This window comes from Nanorana parkeri, unplaced genomic scaffold, assembly GCF_000935625.1.
Source record: "Nanorana parkeri isolate BGI_ZX_2015 unplaced genomic scaffold, ASM93562v1 scaffold642, whole genome shotgun sequence".
NCBI classification, from domain to species: domain Eukaryota; kingdom Metazoa; phylum Chordata; class Amphibia; order Anura; family Dicroglossidae; genus Nanorana; species Nanorana parkeri.
This window is the reverse complement of record NW_017306910.1, coordinates 149,790-169,885: the sequence shown is the minus strand read 5'-3', so window position 1 is coordinate 169,885 and position 20,096 is coordinate 149,790. Positions and strand designations below refer to the sequence as shown.

The 20,096-nt window shown below is 38.2% G+C and overlaps 1 protein-coding gene across 1 annotated transcript in view; it reads left to right on the top strand.

The window, feature by feature from the left end:
• Nucleotides 1-3,357: 3,357 nt before the first annotated feature.
• LOC108792425 (ephrin type-A receptor 3-like) overlaps nucleotides 3,358-20,096 on the top strand; it is a gene marked incomplete at its 3' end in the record, with an annotated part of 111,538 nt that continues 94,799 nt past the window's right edge. Inside the window, exon 1 of the mRNA XM_018563207.1 lies at nucleotides 3,358-3,542. Coding sequence (XP_018418709.1) covers nucleotides 3,455-3,542 — 88 coding nt within the window. The remainder of the gene's footprint in view (nucleotides 3,543-20,096) is intronic.

Sequence of the window (20,096 nt, the reverse complement as noted above, 5' to 3'; positions counted from 1 at the left end):
ACATGCCATAGCGACCCAGGCGGCCCTGGCAGGGCCTCCCTGTGCCCAGGCCCCATAGCGGCCGCCTGGGTCGCTATGGCAATTGTTACACCACTGTACAGTACTGTATATATTATTATATATGTTACATAAACATATATAATAATTAATAATATATACATTCTTATATGTTACATAAAGAATGTTAAGAAAGTGGAGCAAATGCTGCTAGGAATTGCAGTAGTAGTAGTAGTAGTGTTCAATCTCCCTCATCAGCAAATTCATGTTTGCTTGCTTGTATGTACATTATAGGTGATCAACTAACAAATAAATGGATAATATTAGTTTCCAGCAGGAGTTTTTTTAATGAGAAAAAATAAACACATGAATATATTAAAAACATTGTAAAAAGTAAATTTTGTGAATAGACCCAAAATATTTTCATTTTCATATTAGACAGTGTATTGTTTTAGCATCTTGATATAATACTCATGAAACACGGGCAAGCCAATCCCCCTACTATAAAAGTTTGGGCAGCAGTGTAATGGATCAGGTTAGGTGACAATTTTGTAGGGAGAGCATGTGAAAAGATACAGTGCTATACACCTATTATACATACATACAGTAGACGTACCCATAAATACACATACCCTTGTGTAGTCTCCCCCTATTGGGCGGTGGAAAATTCTATTACATTTTGATAGGGCTTTTTTTAAGTGTGGGGTATTCAGCATACACTTGTTGCTGAACAGTACGCAGCACTCCACCGCACAGTTAACTGAGATAACTGGTGTGCACTGAAAGCACCACACAATCACCAATGTGTTGCCATAGTTTCAATAAAAAGGAGACATTTTACTCACCTCCCAAAAAGTACTACAATGAGAGTCAAAGGTGTTGTGTGCGCCCAACCAATATAGTTACAGCATACCCACGTAAACCTTCCACATTTACATCCTCCCAGGTGAAGTGCAACCAGTTGTCTAATAACGTTACTAAGGCACCGTCTTCACCCTCTCCTCTAATCCCACTATAGACCCGTAAAGTGAGGAGTCTGCAAATTATTTCACCGTACCATTGCAAACTTGCCACAGGCAGAAGATCTGAGTAATGCGCAAGCCATACTCTCATCTGAGAGAGGAATGTTGTGTGAGAACTATAGAGGAAGAGGATGGCTCAGTTATGCAAGAGGCAAGGGACTGGAGGCAGGGAGCAGCAATGGACAGAGAATACGCAGCAGCTAGAGATGTAAAGTATTAAAAAAAAGAAAACGCATTACCAAAAACAGCAGTTACAGAACAGTTTTTTTCCACTGCAATTGTTAACACACTTATAAAAATACATGACTATAAACTGAAAATGTTGCTGGGCCATATTGAAAAGTAAAAATTGTCTGTCTTTGGTTTAAAAGAAAATAAGCCCCATAGCAAAATGCCCGCTTATCAACTTGCAGGCAGCCAATGTTAACGTTGGCAGCAGAAACAATAAAAAAGACCACACTGCCAAACTCATTATTAGATCAAAAGATGAGGGTTTGGGGGTTAAAGGGGAAGAGAAGGTAGCTTCGCGGAGGACTTTTCAACCTTCCCAAAACATTATTATACATAAGTGGGGTGAGGGATGTATTTTCATTGTTGTCCTCAAAGACATATTAAAACACCTTCTCCCTGCTGTAAGTTATACATCTATATATTTTTCTTTTGCCATTTAAATATGTTCCCCATGAAAACGCCCAGTTTTCTATGCCATTTTTTTTTACAATAGTTTGGTTATTAGCCCCACAAATGGAATACATTGAATATCAACATTTGCCCACCCCAAAGACTGTAATGGGGTTTGGGGAAAACAAATCTAATTTCCAAACTTTAAAGTGACACAAAACTCAGGATTTAAATCTTAGCAATGCATTCAAGAACCTTAACTATTAACAGAAATGTATCTTATTTGTGCATCGCTCGGCTGTAGATCCTCAAATCATCTCTGAATTGGTGCTGACACTGTCCTTCCTTCTGGAGGGTGGCTACTTTTGTTCCCCATGGTCCCTGTGAATGTTGTAAAGTAGCCACCACTGCAAGCTCACTCCTGTGATGGACTACAATCTCACGTTTAGGTATCTAATTTGTACTAAGATTGTAGTTCATCACAGGAGCGAGCTTGGAGCCATGGCTACATTACAACATACACAGGGACTGTGTATGCGATAGCACAATCCATCCAGTGTAAATGCATCCATTATGCTTAATTGTGTGCTAGGTGCATTGTGTTGCCATTGATTTAAATGGCACCCAACACACCTCCCAGCCACTGTACACTGCAACACAGTGCAACATGCGCTCCTGCATTGCCATGCATTGTGTTGTGGTGAAAAAAGTAGTACATGCATTTTTTTTTACTGCACCTCAACACATGGTATTGCGGTACCATGAATTGTGCTGTGGTGCACCACACAGTGACCAAGAGTTACGTTGGGGTGCCATTCAAATGACCATTCAAATGACTATGTTATGCAATAGCAAGCGTTATTGCACAGTATCATGTGATTAGAGCTATGCTTAGGTGTGTTAAGTGTCGCTTAAGCGAAAGTGACATATATTCCTTTTATGTACAATATGAAAGTAAAGTACTGAAAACAAAAAGTTGATAAATATAGTTATTTATTTTAAGGATGATAACCCGGGATATTTAGATATAAATACTGCTCGCTGATGTTTATTTCTGCTGAAGCTCATTGTAAAAACACATTTGTAAGTCATTCTAAATAATTGGAACTATCTTGTTGAAATGATGTCTTATCAGAATTGCCAAAATGTAAATATTCAGTTCTTCTACCCTCTGATATGTGCGATCCTATAGACTTTATCATCATGGAGTTTCACTTTAGTGAACTAGTGCGTAGTCGTAAGCCAGGTTGCGCACATATTTTACACACCTGCAAACATGGAGCTTGTTTATAGTAAGCCTGGGTCTGGGGCTACCTTGCCTGGGATCTACAGCCTGGCAAGCATGCTTACAACCTTAGTAAATCAGACCTATAATTTATATTACACATACTCTGCAGCAAAGTGTTCTTTGTGTTCATAAATGTTACAGCTGACTTATGAGAAAGTCTCCAGTATTGTTGTAGCTGTTCCTGTATTGTATGAATGGGTCCGTGCCATTACAATTCAGCGCAGTCATAAAAAAGTTAATTTAATTTCCTCATTCCAGTGAACAGGTGAAGTAATCTCGCTCCTTTTCATCACCCTGGCAATAGTTTTTACAAGCTGGCACCATTGAACAGGCTGAGTCTAGGACCCAGGGAAGCCAAGGGCTGGAGCAGCAGGCTAGCAGGCAGACTCCTCCTTATCTCCAGTGTCAAACTTGACATCAGCTTGCAAGGCGAGCATGGTAACTTGTCCAGCGATCAGAGCTGCAGTCAAATCAGTGGCACGCTTGCTGGAGATATGCGCCTTTCAGTACCCTGTATTCTCAAAGAATGGATTGTCACTTGTGCTGTGTGCTCTGCCTCCTGTCCTGTATCCTCCTCAGCTGCACAGAAGTGATCCCTCATCCTTCTAACGAAGGTAAGAGACATTCTGTAGCAATTTCCAGTGTGCTGATATTGTAAGACAGAGCTACTTTCTCCTCCATGTCCAGCATCTGTCAGGTCTTTTCAGCCATCTATACCTGAGATTGCTGAGCGTCCCTCATCATCCGAGGTCTACTTTATTTTCTTTATAATCCTGATCTTTCATTTTTGCTCATCCTGCATTTCCCAAATAATTAAAACCATCAGAGAAGGAGTCTGGAACAGAATCAGGCACGCTGATATTTATACAGGTTTATTGTTTCTTTAATCAAGTAGGCAATGACTCAACGAACCCCAAGACAGTCCATTACAGGCGGTCCGTCTTTGGATCCTGAACACTTCAGGGCTTTAGTAGTTAAATCCCTGCTATTTTTGATGCCTGTTTATACCATTCCTTCAGAATGTAAAAGCAAAGCAAAAAGATCTATGAAGTTGTGAATTGGTCTTTTTTTGTTTCCTGTGAGGGCTTTCAATAGCTATACTATTGATAGAGAATTTCAACTAGTTCACTGCAGGCGGTCCTGTCACTTTGTTTCTTTCTTACTGATGTCTTGGGTTTGTGATCTATGCTATTACCAGTGCAGAAATGAGCATCATAGAGTTCCCTCGGCTGCACAAATACTTGTGTCATCAAAGTTTGTTCAATTCACCTAAAGGAAGTCCTTGGATTATGTGGTATAGCTTCAGACAAGACAATAATTTCTCATATTGTATTAAGGAAGGCACAGTAAGACATTATGTTGAATCCATACTGTTATTATTGTTTATTGACTTTTAAATTAAAGAGAGAGTTGGAGAGAGAGAGAGTTAGACAGAAAGAGAAAGACAGATAGAGAGAGTTATCTATCTATCTATCTATCTATCTATCTATCTATCTATCTATCTATCGCTCTATATACACACACGTAAATACCTATATCTGCAGACATACAGAGATAGATAGGACAAAGTCAGACAGACCAACAGTAAAGGAAGGGAAGGAAGGAATCGTCTTATCTTTTATTTTATTGTTTGTTACAACACCATATTATATTTTGGATGCACAGCTGCATATTATGTTGGTGCTATATATAAAAAGAATAATAACAAAACTATTAGATAGATAGATAGATAGATAGATAGATAGATAGATTACAGATGGATAGATAGTTCATAGATAAATAGATAGACTGACAATAAATGATAGATAGATAGATAGATAGATAGATAGATAGATAGATAGATAGATAGATAGATAGATAGATACATAATCTATCTATCTGATTGCACTTTAAGTTCTGAAGTTGCTATAGTTTCCTATATACAGGTCCAGTGTCGGACCCTCTGTTCTATTGAGTAGTATACTTATACAGCCATAAACACGTGCACAGTCTGCTGTATTCATTCACCTGTGAAAAGTACGTCAATAACTTTAAAAGCAATTTGGCCAGCACTGTAAGACACCTCTTGAAAGCCAATTGCTTCAAAAATATGACACCAGCACAGGGGCAGAAAACAAATAGAAGTGACAGCTCTCCATGTGTGAGCCTTTATCAGGGAATTTATTAGGCAAACACTGTGGAAGGAGTAAATCCTTTGTGATTAAGTTAAGCTATTATTTCTTTGTGAATTGTACCCTTTTGTGACACTGTACGCAGCCCTGTTAGCCGGTGATAAAAAACTAAGTCAAAATAAGTCAGAATGTCCAATGTGTGCTTTTATTAGCTCCAACATGCGCTATGCTTTTCATATAAGGTCCTGATGAATGGTCGGCCAGAGAAATTATTCTACAGGAAATCCTAAACAGACTGTTCACCTTTCAACTTGCTTAGCCGTGTGGTTCTGTAGAAAGGAGATCTTTTTTTTTTTATTTGCTGGAATGTTAATGAAAGTTTGCAGGTTTCGAGAGGATTCCCACTGTGTGCAGTGATATGCCGAAAAATTAGAGTAAAATGTGATAAATGTTTTGGTTTGTGTTGCTTTGTCTGGTACAAAGAATGCACTGCAAGGCCCTCCAGCAGTGGCACAGTTAAAGTCATAATTTAGGGCAATAAATCATTTTTCCTGTTTGTTCTAGCATCGTATAAATATGGTGCTGTGTGATTATATAAAGCCCTGTATTCCCTGTGAGTTTATAAACAACTATTATAGTGCATTATGGGATTATGGGGGGAACCCCTGTTACTGTGTATTATAAGGTGTGTTTATGTGTTCTCCTGAGTGTGCATTGCTTTACAATAAATATTTATTATAGGGTAAATTATGGATGAATGGTGATTACCATATTGATGTGTCAGATATTACATAGGTATCCAATTTGTTATATATTGCAACGAGTGGAGCTAGGAGGTTGTATACTAATCAATACACCCTGTATACACATATTAACAGCCTCTAGTATCTAAATTGTGATGAGCAAAGTATCAATTGAGCTTGAGCAAGACATCTATCTATCTAAAATAATTCTCCCTCATTAATCACTGAGGCTTGCCCAAACCATGAATTTCCCATCTCTGCCCTCGACAAGTCAGTCCTGTCTTTCACAGCTGAACAAAGTAGGCAGAATTTAATCATGCCTGTTCCATTTACACTGAATTGGTAACTACAGGAGAATTGAAAGCAACACTCCAAGATGACTGCGGGCAAAACATGCTCCCAATAAATTGCAATTGCTGTCAGAACAGATGGACCTCAGTGCTATTTTCCAGGCTTAAAAAATACATGACACCCCTCCTATTCTTGAGGACTGTTTTGTGAATGACCACTTAATTAGGTATTAAATAGTCTTCTTATTCATATTCCTCTGGCTGCTTAGTGTAAAAAATCTGATTTGCATTTATTTTTTGTCTAGATGTAGTTAAACTTGTGGGGCAGTATATATTAGTCCTATCTCTAGGCTCATATTAATGATGATCCGTTGTAGTCATCAGATCATTTTTCGCTGACGATGTGCATTCTTTTAAAGTTGACAGTGAAAGTTTTTATGTAAAAAGACACATTCAAAAAGGCACTGCCAAGAGCACTGATGATATTTAATCTGCAGTAACACACAGCAACCAATCAGAAATTACCTTAAAACTGATCTGACCACAGTATTATACAATCTGATTGGCTAATCTGGGTTACTGCACTTTACACATCTCCATTGCCCTTTGCACCACCTTGATCAATAGGGTTAAAAAGACTTTAAACAAGAATCAAAAGAAAAAAAATTGATGTTCCCCTTTAATCTGAGCTCAGATCTAAGTAAGGTGAAAACGACGCCTTGATTGCAGTTTTTACTTTACACTATCCTGTATCTACAGAGCAGCTTAACTCTTCCAGTGTCAGATGGGTCTTTAACTGCTGCAGAACTACGTCTCTTAACTCTTTGTACTTCTCTGATCAGCATATGGCAGCCAAACCTCTGCAGCTAAAGCATTAAAACCATGAGGCTTGGAGGATTTTTAAGCTGTTTGATTTGTGCTAATTTAGGCCAATGTTGGAGAATGGATTATAGGGCAATTGTGTGATTAATGTTATGATCAACCTAATAGAAGTAGTACAAGACAAAGAACAATTGTTGAATAATCTTATAAATGAATTATTATATTCATATCCCGTTCATGTTTATGGGGTTGAATAACTGCCGAATGCATTTGCACTGCCACTAAATTGCCGTAGAGCATAGCTCTATGAGCTGACAGATTAAATATAGTATGTGAACACTACGTACATCAGTGTCACGCATAGGAAAGGGTATGGGCGCTTTTTGAGCCATTGCTCGTTAAGTTGCTTTCGCATTCATGTTTATTCAATGGGCAAGAAAAGTGCAAACTGCGCTAACCCAGAACAACCAATCAGCAGTCATCTGTTACGAATCTGCTTTCAGGAAAATTTCCATGGGATACTGTCTAAGATGTTCACACCACCCTATTAATTAGGTCCATAAAAAATAATCCCCGTGAGAATTGCTTATTATTGCTATTGATTTATATAGTAGCATCATCACCCTATACAAAATACATTTTAACATAAGAAGAAAAACACATAGGCACTCATGGCAGATACATACTTAGATAAGCACAGCAAAATATATTGCATAATCAAGCTGTTAAAGGTGTGTGTTGGAAGAACAATAAAATACTGTATATAAAGTCAATTTTAACTATGCCCTGCCCTAAACTACTTCACTCTTTTATGATGCAAACTCAAGTACCTAAAAAAAGGTACATAGACAACTCACAGTCCCTGGTGCCCCAGGAACCTATAACATAATGTCTACTGACACTTGGGTCAGCTTGTATGGAAGCTGATGACCCATTAGCAGATGCATACCTACTGTACATATGGAAAGCAATACTAACAGTCCCTGCTGCCTCAGGATTTTATTGCATAATGTCTACTTACACTTGGGTCTACTTGTATGGATGCAGACACATTCCTGGGTATGTATAGCAAAATATATTGCAAAATCAAGCTTTAAAAGGTGTAGGAGCCATGCCTGCATCAAATTAGAAGAGATAAAAAGATAAGGGTAATATAATATAATATATCCATAAATAGTATTATTTATGATCTGTCATAAGTTACTTTACTTTTTATGTTGCTCCAGCAAGCTTCATTTGATAAAATAGTATATAGACAACACCCAAGCCCTGCTACCACAGGAGTCTGTAGCTTAATGTCTACTCATGCTTAGGTCAAGTCATGTGGAAGCTGATGAACCTAAGAACCAGGAGCCCCCCAAAACAAAGCCATGCATACATAGGGAGAACATACCAACTCCATGAACATGATGTCCCTGCAGGGAATTGAACCCTGGGCTGTTGTGATATTAACCACTTAGCCACTGAGCTGACATACACTGGCAGGCAGGCTCCACGGGACTGTTTCTAACGATCTGATCAGAAGCAAAAGTTAAACATCGGAGCAGTTATGTGAGAAATTCATTCAGACGAAAGCCCAAGAGGTAATTTTCTACACACAGATGTCGCTCTCATAGGATCCCTGTAAACGGCACTAATATACATACATCTTGGTGTAGCTGCTGCATTTAGAGTGCTTTAGGGCACAAAACTGAATTCCCTTGGTTTATAGTCTTTAACAGTTAACTTTTGACCCAGGTCATTAACGGGATTATTAGTGAATTTACTTAAGCTTTACTGACAGCTCTGATTGTTTGAATAATATTTTCATTTTCAGGCCAGAAAACAAAAATCACATCGACCCATTTTGCAAAAGAATTACTAATTGTCATTAACAATTTTTAACTAAATCTTTTCACTATAATTTCACTTTTGCAAACTGATTTTCTATGATAGTGGCAATTCGTATAGTAAGAGATCCATTAGATGATCTTCATTTTCTTATGGGCTAAAACTATTAACATAGAGTAGTGACACTGTTTTCATCATTGGAAAGTCTCCAGTACACTTTGATATGAACAAAAAACAAAAAACAAAGTACTTAAACTTTAATGAAAGAGAAACTACAATATACTTTTAGATATTATATTAGATAATAACTAATACATTAGATATTATTATGAACACAGTTTAAATAAATGTTTGATGTGTTTTTGATATTTTACTATCTACCATATTATATTGTTTCCTATATAGCTCACGTTTCCTATACTCATTATTGTATTCTCCCTCTAGTGATATTTAAGTTATATTTAGGTAGAATTAGCCTCTGCTCAGAGCTTACATTAATTAATTAGCAACTAAGTTTTGGTTTTTTTTTTCCGTTAATATGTTATGTGTCCGAGTTGACCACCAAACCTCTATTGGGATATAATGAGCTGTACAGCTTTTGCATATCTGTTTACTTGAATTATGACTTTTCTTATAATATGTATCAGGTAGACATTAACATATAATAATGATAATATAATGATAGTGCTACCGTCTGCTATATACCTGATCTTGCATTCCCAGTGTAAATTATATTCTGGGGCTACCACATTTCACTATATAAAAGTTTATTCCCTGATTTCTCACTTCCTCTGAAGTCATGTCGACAGAGATCATTGCCTAAAGAGGAAGGAGATTGCTGACATCTCACATTATTAGATCATAGGACCAGGAAGTCAGGGCTTACTTATAAATGATGCCATTCTCAATGTTCTAGCATCATGAGATGGCAGGGACAGGCTCTTTACACTACAATATGACAAAAGTAATTTTAACACATTTTACATACCAGTGTGCCAGGTCTGTTAACAAAATGAAAATGAGAGCACCAATTGCTGTACAGTATTAGTGAGTCTGACAGTCAACAACAGTCCAACAAAGTACAACACTAAAGTTGGCCATACACTGAGTGAATTGTGTTTCCTGCTGAATTGGCCTAAATTTGTGAGTGGTTTATTTGGAACCTCCTGGCTCAACAAAAGTTGATTTTTTATTGTCTTTTATCAAAGTTGTCGTGTGAAAAACTGTCAGCCAAACAGTGACTGTAGCCAAACATATCCATCACTGTTCAGGTATGCTGATTGCCGTGAGTGCCTGCTGTCAGATTACAAAAGCTGGTTCCTACATCCATGCTGTTTACTGTGGCTGGGGAATTGAAAGATTTCTAGCGGGCTGAATGAGAAAAATATTAGCTGTGTTTGGCCAGTTTTACTTGGTTGTTTGTAAGAGCAACTACGGCCCTCTAGCTGTGGTGGAACTACAAATTCCAACAGGCATTGCATGATTCTCACAGCCACAGGCATGACTCCCAGCGACGGATGCATCATGAGAATTTTAGTTTCATCACAGCTGGAGTGCCGAAGTTTGCCCACTGCCTGAAGTAACCCCTAGTGTCGCTAATTACATAGACATAAGCTTCAGTGTGGAATATCTCTCTATGGAGAGTTCATCCACATTGTGCTCCACTAGGCATGCAGAACAAAAAAGCAATAATTTCTGGGTCTGTTAATCCAAAGGATCGAAAACACTTATGCATGGGTACCATAAAACCATATGGCTGCTTCCCCATCCACAACAGTGTCATCAATGAGGGGACAAAGGAAGTAGCTGTTTGCTAAGCAAACACTTTTGCTTGGCAAAGAAACCCTGGAGCTGTTCCAAGATATCATCATTCATGGGCAAAAATATATAAACTTTGGATTATAAATGATAATGAAAAAAGTAAACTCAAGAAGCATACTATTAATAGCATTCCCTCACATCCTCATTTTAGTTTTTGAAGTCTGTTAGTCCTTAGAACTTTCAAATGTTATAGAAAAGGGAGTAATACATGTATAAAGCAAAAAGAGTACAATAAAGAAAACCTGTCATGTTTTATTGATGAAGTCAGCTGCATTTTCTTAGTGTGCTCTGGGATTTTACACTCCTCCAGATAGAGGGCTGTATGGAGAGACAGAACGCTTCATTCGAGTACACAGAACACAAAGTACGGTGTACTCCACTGATTAGTAAAAATTTGTCTGATTCTTTGTTGTAGGGAAGAGTCAGGCCAGAGATGTATAGATGAAAATGTCTGTTTAATCGACTCTATAGATGGAAAGTAGGTGGTGTCATAGATAGTAATCTACATGTTCCAGGCCACAGAATAAGTCCGTACTAAAAGCTTGTGATTAAGGACTTGAACTGTGACCATGAATAAACACTTGTGAGGATGACATAAAGATAGACACAGGCTGTTCTTAACATAGAGGACATGCTATGCTGGGAGGAAAGAAAGGACAATTTATGAAAGGCTGGGTGGAAGAATGTACATTTTACTGCTGGTTGAATTGAATTTAAAAAAGGGAAATGCAGAAGTACATTTTGTATAAAGGGAATGGTAAAGGGGACAGAACGGTTAGTATTTTATTTCGGTCAATAAAATGTTGTTTATTTTTTAATCCCATTGGGTTGTTAGTAATATTTTGTCCTCTACTAGAGATCAGATTCAGACAAATGCCAATCAAATTAATTTTTTTGTAAGATGCTCAATTTTATAACATATATTAAGTGATGGTGTACAAGAGATAAGTGACAAACAAGTTCAAAAGATAGCATGGACTTAAAGTGACACTAAACTCAGGCGTTAAATCTAAAAATACATTTAAGTACCTTAATAAGAATGTATTTTATTTGTGTATCACTCGGCTGTAGATCCTCAGATCATCTCTTAATAGATGCTGACACTGTCCTTCCTTCTGGAGGGTGGCTACTTTTGATCCCCACGGTCTCGGTGTGTTGTAAAGTAGTCATCACTCCAAGCTCACTCCTGTGATGGACTACAATCTCAAATTTAGTCTACTAATTTGTACTGAGATTGTAGTCCATAACGGGAGCCATCTTGGAGCAGTAGCTACTTTACAACACACACAGGGACCATGGCTAACAAAAGTAGCCACCATCCGGAAGGAAGAACAGTATCAGCACCTATTCAGACATGATTTGAGGATCTACAGCTGAGTGATACACAAATTAGATACATTTTTGGTAATAGTTAAGGTACTTGAATGCATTTTTAAGATTTAACTCATGAGTTTACTGTCACTTTATGTAGGCATTATAACCACTATATAGCATAAAATAAGTCACCCAAATCTTGAGAATAAATGTTTGATCTATTTCCTAAAGCTGAGAGTTAATGTTGCTAAATCTATAGCCCTGAGGGCAAGTTCACATATTGCATTGTGGCCGGCTCACTTTGTTGTGGGGCGGGAGGGGGCATGGTGGTGCATTAAAGTAAATGGCACTGCAGCCACACCCTCCGGCTGCAATGTGATCGCCTGCACGGGAACGCAAGGCATATTAATGCCTGCGGTCTGGTCCGGTCAGAAAAAATGCTGCAAGCACTATTTTTACTGACCGGACCGGAACGCAGGCATTGACGTGCCGCGCGTTCTTGGGCGATCCAGTGTGTTCCAGCCAGAATCGGGCTGGAACGCACTGTGTCTGGTGTGAACGGGGCCCTTAAACATGAGATTTTCCTCTAAATCTATTAATGAATATGCCTGTGAAGGCAATATCAGCTGACACTTCACAGGGGATTGAGTGATCGGACAGGTTCGAAAATTCTAGACAAATAGCTAAGTATGCGCTGAACTGCATATATGTGAACTGTCTTGTTGGCCAAAGGATTTGCTATTCTGTTCAGCCAGTCTTGAGATCTAGTCAGTACTGCCTGACAGCACAACCAGGTCTTGCAAAAAGATCCCTCTGCATTTTATACTACAGTTGAGCAAGACATCCAGTTCCAGAACCCGTCCCAGCCTGTGATTGGACAATAAAGTAGAAGTAGTGCATTAACAAGGGACCCGTCCCAGCCTCTGATTAAACAATAGAGTAGTAGTGTATTAATAAGATAATATAAGTGCTGCCATGCAAGGGATTACAGGAGGCTAAAATAAAGAGACAGGTTACAGGTAGTTACATGCATTTCATTTTTATATATGGATTTATAAATGAATCAAAGGGTGTTTTCTTTTGTTTGGAGGACACAAAGGAAATTGCTGAAGTTAAAAAGAAGGTTCGAAAGGAATTGTTGGTCACAACACACAAATGTAACTGAAAGCCCAAGAAGATTTACATGGAGACAAAGAAACTTTTTGTTAGCAAAAATAAACAGTTAATACCTTTTGTCACATATGGCAAAGTCCAATGGCCTTTTATATCACTATTACTTGTTTGCTTTAATAGTCATTTGTACAGAACAATCATTGTGTGACTTCACTATTTACAATGCTGCTTCAACTATCTCCTGAAAGTATCTAATTTGTAGGCACTGACACGAAGTTCACATGCAATACTTCCAGTCAAGCAGAAGACAAAAATCTGATTTTCTGACAGAATGAACTTAAGACAAAAGTATTTTGTTACCACATATGTCCACCCAAAATTGAAGTGTCAGTTTTGTGTGATTGCTGGCAAGCTGAATTACAAATTGGCCTCTATAGCTCTTGGAAGCTTCAGTGAAGGACTATCCTTCCTAAAATTCTAAGTTCCATCCAACTTCTGTGGGCCAAAACACACTGTGTTGTCTTAATGGGCACATTAACATATGTGTTACTGCAATGCACATTGACACATCAAAATTCAAAACATGCCACACTCTACAAGATCTTGTCCGAAGAATAAAAGTCTTTATTTAAGGAGCAACAACAAAACTTTCTATATCTCCCCTCCTCGATCCTCAATAGATCTCTATGATTAAGCCTTATGGTGAAACGCGTTAGTTGGAAGATTGAGGTGGGAAGATATGGACAGTGTGCTTATTGCTCTTCAACTAAAGACTTTCATTCTCCAGACAAGATCCTGTGGATTGCGGCATGTTTTGAATTTTGACTGTTTGCCTGCACTTGGGATGTGTAGGCAATGCATCAGGATGCTAAGTTCGGAGTGGGCCCTAAAGTATAGGCAAAACATTCATGAGTCCATCTACACGATTGACTCCTTTGTTCTGGCTTGCTGAGAGGAAGGGAGAAAAATCTCACCATTGAAGTCTCTGCTATAACAAGTCAATGGAAAATTAATCACCCCCAACGCCTACCCAAAGCTGTTTCAGTGGAGCTTTCTTTGAAGATCTATGTGAGGGCTTGTCCACACCATCTTCATTCCAGATCTAGATGCATTTCTGCAAACGCATGTATGCACGATTATGAAGTGTTTTTAATTAGTTTTAGATGAGTTCTGGTGTGTTTTTTGTTCTTAATTGGTTTTGCTTGGGTTTTTTAATGTGTTCTGGCGCGTTTTTTTGGTACATTCCTGAGGAAAATGCAGCATGATCTTCGTGTGTTGGAAAGCTCTGGAACTGAACACAATGGTGTGAACTAGCCTCATTTAAAACCATTGGAATTACTGTGTATGCGGTTTTGGTACGGATAAAAAATGCGCTGGTCTGGAGATGATCTGCAAATGGTGTGAACAGGCCCTTTAAAGGTCAATCCTTGCCAACAGTTTTTAGTTTTTTGACATGAAGCCAATCTACAGATTATTTCAGGAATCAATTCTTGTTCGGTCTGTACTGACACAAAACAGTTAAGCACTGTACTCTGAAGACTTATTTTAGTCATGATTTGTTTTATTTTATTTTAGGCACCATTGCACTGGTACAATTCTTTTTTTTATATTGATTTTGAAATCTCTTATTTGGAGGAGAGACTGAATGAATACCGCTCGTGGATAAACAATGTCTACCTATCATGTTATCCCTGCGGCACTTATGTAAGTGTTTGATGAATTCTATAGACCTAAATAAGAACAGTTTCCAGTAATTAGCAGGTCAGGAGGTCCTACGAGATCTGCCATTATGTGAAGGTATAATTCTACAGTCTCTATTTAAAGAGCAACGAGATGTATTTTATCATAATGGATCAGTAAATTGTAAAAGTAAAAGTAATAAGTTTCAGTGCAAGACAAAGGGATTGATTTACTTAGGATACAAAGGATGTTCACTAACCTTAGTGAATAAGATGAAGCTGTTTTCCTTGCAATCATCCAGTCATGAGATTAAGGCCTCATTCACACACAACGCAAGCAAAATTGTATATTGCGTCTATGCGCGTATATACGCGTCTATGTGCGTATATACGAGTGTATATGCGTGCACTATATGCAATCCCAGAATGCATCACTCTTAATGGAATTTTTAATGTACGATGTACGCACATATATGCGCGTAAATAAGCAGAAATACGCTGCCCGGCCGCATCTCTGTCCCATTCTGTTTTTGCGCATATATACACTACGCAAATATACGGCTCCATACGCGGCTGTGTGTATGGAGCCATTTATTTGCATATGTTGTATATGGTACAATACGCACGTACGCGCGTGTGCGCGTATATGCGCAGCAGTGTGAATGAGGCCTTAGAGTAGAGATACCAAAACTATGTAAAATGGAGACTACCTAAACAGACTATTCAACTGTATCCAATCAAGCAGACCTCTGTGCTACATTATTGTTGGTAAATCTAAAGGAGATTGTACAATAACATTTTAACATGTAAGGCCAGGTTTAGGAGGGTGTCAGAACTTATCTAATGCAGGCTTGTCACATAATCAAAATAATAAATGACTTTCACACAATAATAAGCACTGAAAATAGCTTTCAAATAAATCAGAAGTTATAAAAAAGAATATTTATACACGTATAGTTACAGATATGTATTGTATTTATAATAAATTCCATAGAAGAATGAAAATATGGAGTTATACTACCTTCACACTTAACATTAATATAGGAAGAGAATGCAGAAGAGCTTCTAATGTCCATGTTGTTTTGCCTTTCCTCCTGCCTGCACTGCTGTGTCTTGCCCCGGCAGGGAGGCCCATGGGGAGTAGCAGTTAAAGTTAGTGGGGTAATAGTGGCTTGAACACTGCATGCAACATTTGGGTTAGTGCAGCTGTAAATGGTGCTCAGCAAACAAGAAAGTGTGTACCAGGCCATTCAGCTACCTTTCAAACATGGCAGTCAGGGGACACTGAAAACATGCATGTTTTAATGTAGTCTAAGACATAAAAGACTTCCTCATGGTGGCTTTTCAGTTTTGCCAACCATTAACCATTAAATAAGGGGAAGAAAATCTAAGCATAAGTGATTTGAGGTTACTCTAAAAGGAAAGACCATTCTTCGATGTGGCAGCATTCTATTATACTATATATGATTGCTCTTGGAGTGATTGGGGGAGACACAAAACTTCAATCTCTCTACAGTTTCCATATTATAATAGTGCAGCATTGCAAAAAAAGCTAATAGAACTTATGGCCCTACCATAGCATGGGCTGGCTTGGCATCATGCTTGTTTCAATGAAGAGGTAGAGGAAAAAAGATGAGCAGCCAGCTACTGTCAGTGTGAGAACTATAGTATCCGTCTAACCTTTCTGATCATCTGTTCCCAAAGATCAGTCAGTGGAGTCTCTATTAGACATGAGATACTTTCTCAGTCTAGCCAAAAATGGTCATCTCATGTCTATGGGTACTGTTAGGCTGGCTTTTTCATGTTAAAGCTTTACAATAGCTGACAGGTTAACTTTAAGTTTAGTTTTGTGACATCACTTCAGAGAGCAAACTGTCCCTTTTGTATTTTAATATTACCAACTGTGGCTTCCTGCAGACCTCCAGCTGTCAAAGATCTTAAAAACCCAGCAGGTTGTCAAAGTTGGCTTTAAACATACCAGAACCCTAAAAGCTCCATCCAGTCTACAGCATGACAAGTGACAAGACAACGGTGGTGATATTTAGTGTCAAATGGCCCTACTATCATTATTAGTCACAGGGGTGGTAGGAGCATTAGCAGTATTAGTAGTAAGAATAGCAATATTGTTATTTTACTTCTACCTACCATATTTATGTATAGTATTGTACAAAAGGCAGATGTATGTAACAACAATTATTATTATTAATATTATTATCATTATTATCATCAATTACAGTACAATGTAATGGGTATGTAAACTCTAATAATTAACTTCTCTTATCTGGTCCCTTTTGGGCTGTGAAATATATAAGTGAAAGAGTTTTTGTTATATCTGTTTGCATTCTTAGCAGATACTTTGTTCCTAGTTACCTTTTAAAGGCTACGGAACCTTGTCCTGCTGTTTTATGGAGACCAGGAGAGAGCGAGATTTCTGTAGTCCTGTCCGGGTTTCTCTTGCCCTGATACAGTGCAGTAAAATAATGTTGTCACCCTACGATAGGAAGTGTGTTACTGGCAGAATCTCCAGGTAAAAATAAAATTAAAAAAGCCTGAAAATAGAAAACTAATGCAGACACCACATTTAGGGCCCATTCACACCAGCTAATGCACTAAATTGCACAGCAGCTGGTGTGCAGTTCTGGGAACAGTGCTATTACGCCAATCCCGTAACACATCAGACTGTGTACTCTTTTGTTAGAACTTTATTGAAATGTCACAAGTGACATTTCATTTTGTTCTATGGGTACAGGGGCGGGGGGGGGTTTGAGGCAGTTGTACCACATCACATCCCACTGCGCTAAAAAAAAGTACTGCATGCCATACTTTCTTCAGCGCACGCCACCACATTCCCACTGCAACGTGGTGGTGTGAATGGTGTCTATCCGTGACAAGGCAAGTTGCCTTTTCTTGAATTGGGGCTACACTGGCTGCATCTGGTGTGAATGTGCCCTCAAGGACTGACAAGCTGCAATGTATTATATTTTTGTCTTTTGGGTTTGCACCTTAATAGCAACAGTTATGCTAAAAAGTGCTGAGACTTGTAGTGATCCTGCTCATTAAAGTGTATATTCTAAGGGCTTCGACATTTGGTATCTCAGATTAATATCCATCAATATCTTGATGGAAATATCTTCCACTATAAATTCATACAGTACAGTATGTCAAGGCATAGAAGTTCTTTTCTAAAATACACTATTTGTGTTTGCCTAGTTGAAAGATAAAAAGAACACAATTTGGCTTCCTAATTTAATGAATAAATCTGTTAGATGAAATCACTTTCTTGCTGTCAAAGTTCCAATCACGCTGTACTGGAGAACAAAACAAACGAGTTTACTGAGGCTGTGATGGGATCAGTTTTTGGATAATTATGGAACATACTGGTGCTATTCTAAGATGAAAAGGCTCATTTGCTCAATTAAACTGCCAGCGAGGGTCACTGCAGAGCTGTAAGCAACACAAAGATCTGTCTACATTGAGCAAAGATGGATAAAAAGCGAGCAGATGAACACACAAAGCCCGAGTTCTGTAAAACAATATCACGTTTCTGGAAATTGGATCAAATAAGTTTAATGACCAAAATGCTTACAAGGACGGCTTTTCTGATATGTTAATTCCTTTATGTTGGATGGTATTTTAATTCTGTTCTCTTTTGGTTAAAATGAAAGTGAATTCAAAATTCATGATTCCTAGTCTATTCTGCTATGGGTTTAAAAAGCAACAAAGTAAACTCAATTGGTGAAATGCAAATGTGGTTCAGGAAATATTGGTGCCATACTAGAGGCAAAAAAATCCATGTAGTTTTCTTATAATCTAAGTTTTATATGAGATATTGCAACCAATGCCACGTTTTGGTTGTTGTAAAATAAAATAATGGACACAGCTTATATTACTCACTCACTAGTTTCCTGTAGGAGCTGTAGGCTTGTACCTTGGAGGGACGACAGAGGCTAAAAGGCTTGCTCCTATTACTGTGCTAGTATGGTGGTGTATATAATGCTATACAAAACAAAGACCTGAACTTTATATATGTGGGTTTTTTGGCAGTTTTAAGTGGAGCAAGGATGCGTTCCTGCTTTTCTCTCTTCAAATTTTAGCATAGCTTTTGACTGTGAAAAAAGCATAACCCCCCCCCCAAAAAAAAGTCTTGCATTTTTAATGACTACATTAACACTAACCCTAACCCTTTGCCATTTGCTCCTGCTGACCCTTTAGGGGTCCTGGCTGGTAGGAGGTAAAGGGAAGCTTCCTGATCATGGGATTATTGTGATTGGTTGCCACAGCAATCACATGATCGGGAGTCATTCATTTGGTTCCCATTCGTAAACAGTGACCAGGAGCTGTCGGTGGCTGTATCACAAATATATGCATACAATTCATGTTAAAGCCCACCCACCTCCCTATCACGTATTTTTACCTTGCCTTGACTCTCCTGATTCTCTATTAAGTGGCCACAAGCAGAATACATTTCTGATTCTTTACTAGAGTAATACTAGGGTACTCAGAAGCATGTAGCCCATTCTATTCCAAATGTATGACTGGTGCTTGGCCTAGAACTGTCAGCAGGGGGCAAGGAAAGTTTAGCCAGCCCTGTGTAAGCTCCATGCTGCAAACTGTACTGAGCTTGCAGGAGGCTCCTCTCTTTACCCCTGGTGGCTGAAGCCAAGCATTATTGACACATTTGATTGACATTATCCCAAAATGAGAAATCACAGCACCGAAAAAGCATAATCTGCCACAGTGAACTCTTTTCACCTTTTCTACTTTTGAAATATTTGGTGTGCATTGTTTTATATTCCCAGTTCTACAGTATTTTACACCCCTTTTTTCTACTTTGCAAAGACCGTTCACACAATTGCAGCTGCCAGTTTCTAATGAACAATGCAGGAAAACTTTATATAGAATTGTATAAATCTTATAGTGATAAAGCCTGCAGACACCCTATGTCTAAATGGTACATTTATTTTGTGAAGTAGAAAGCTGAAGCTTCACGTTAAAAACCCCATTGATATGAATGAACTTTTTTTGCAGCGGCTGCCTATGGTGTAGAGTTTTATAGGTGATCTTGGAAGCTTATTTTTAAAAGTTTGCACCTAATTGAAGCTATTGTCTTGGAGAACCAAGTCGGTCTAGGTTGCGCTGAAACATTTATAAAAAGTGACTAGAGACTAAAAAATATACTGTGGCTGTATTCAGTAAATTAGTCTCCTTGTAGAAATATGCGCAGGCAATTTGTGTGATATAACTTTGCTGGTGCAACAATATATTTCATTTTTATGCAATATTTTTTAATTAACTGAGTTACACGATGTGTGATTTTTATTACCTGACATATATTTAATCAGGACACGAGTGATGTGCTAACAGAGTGCCAAGAGTGAAAGAGAGTGTCTGGCTAGACTACATTTAACATTTATGAAATTTTGTCCAGGTCTGTAGGTGTTTAAC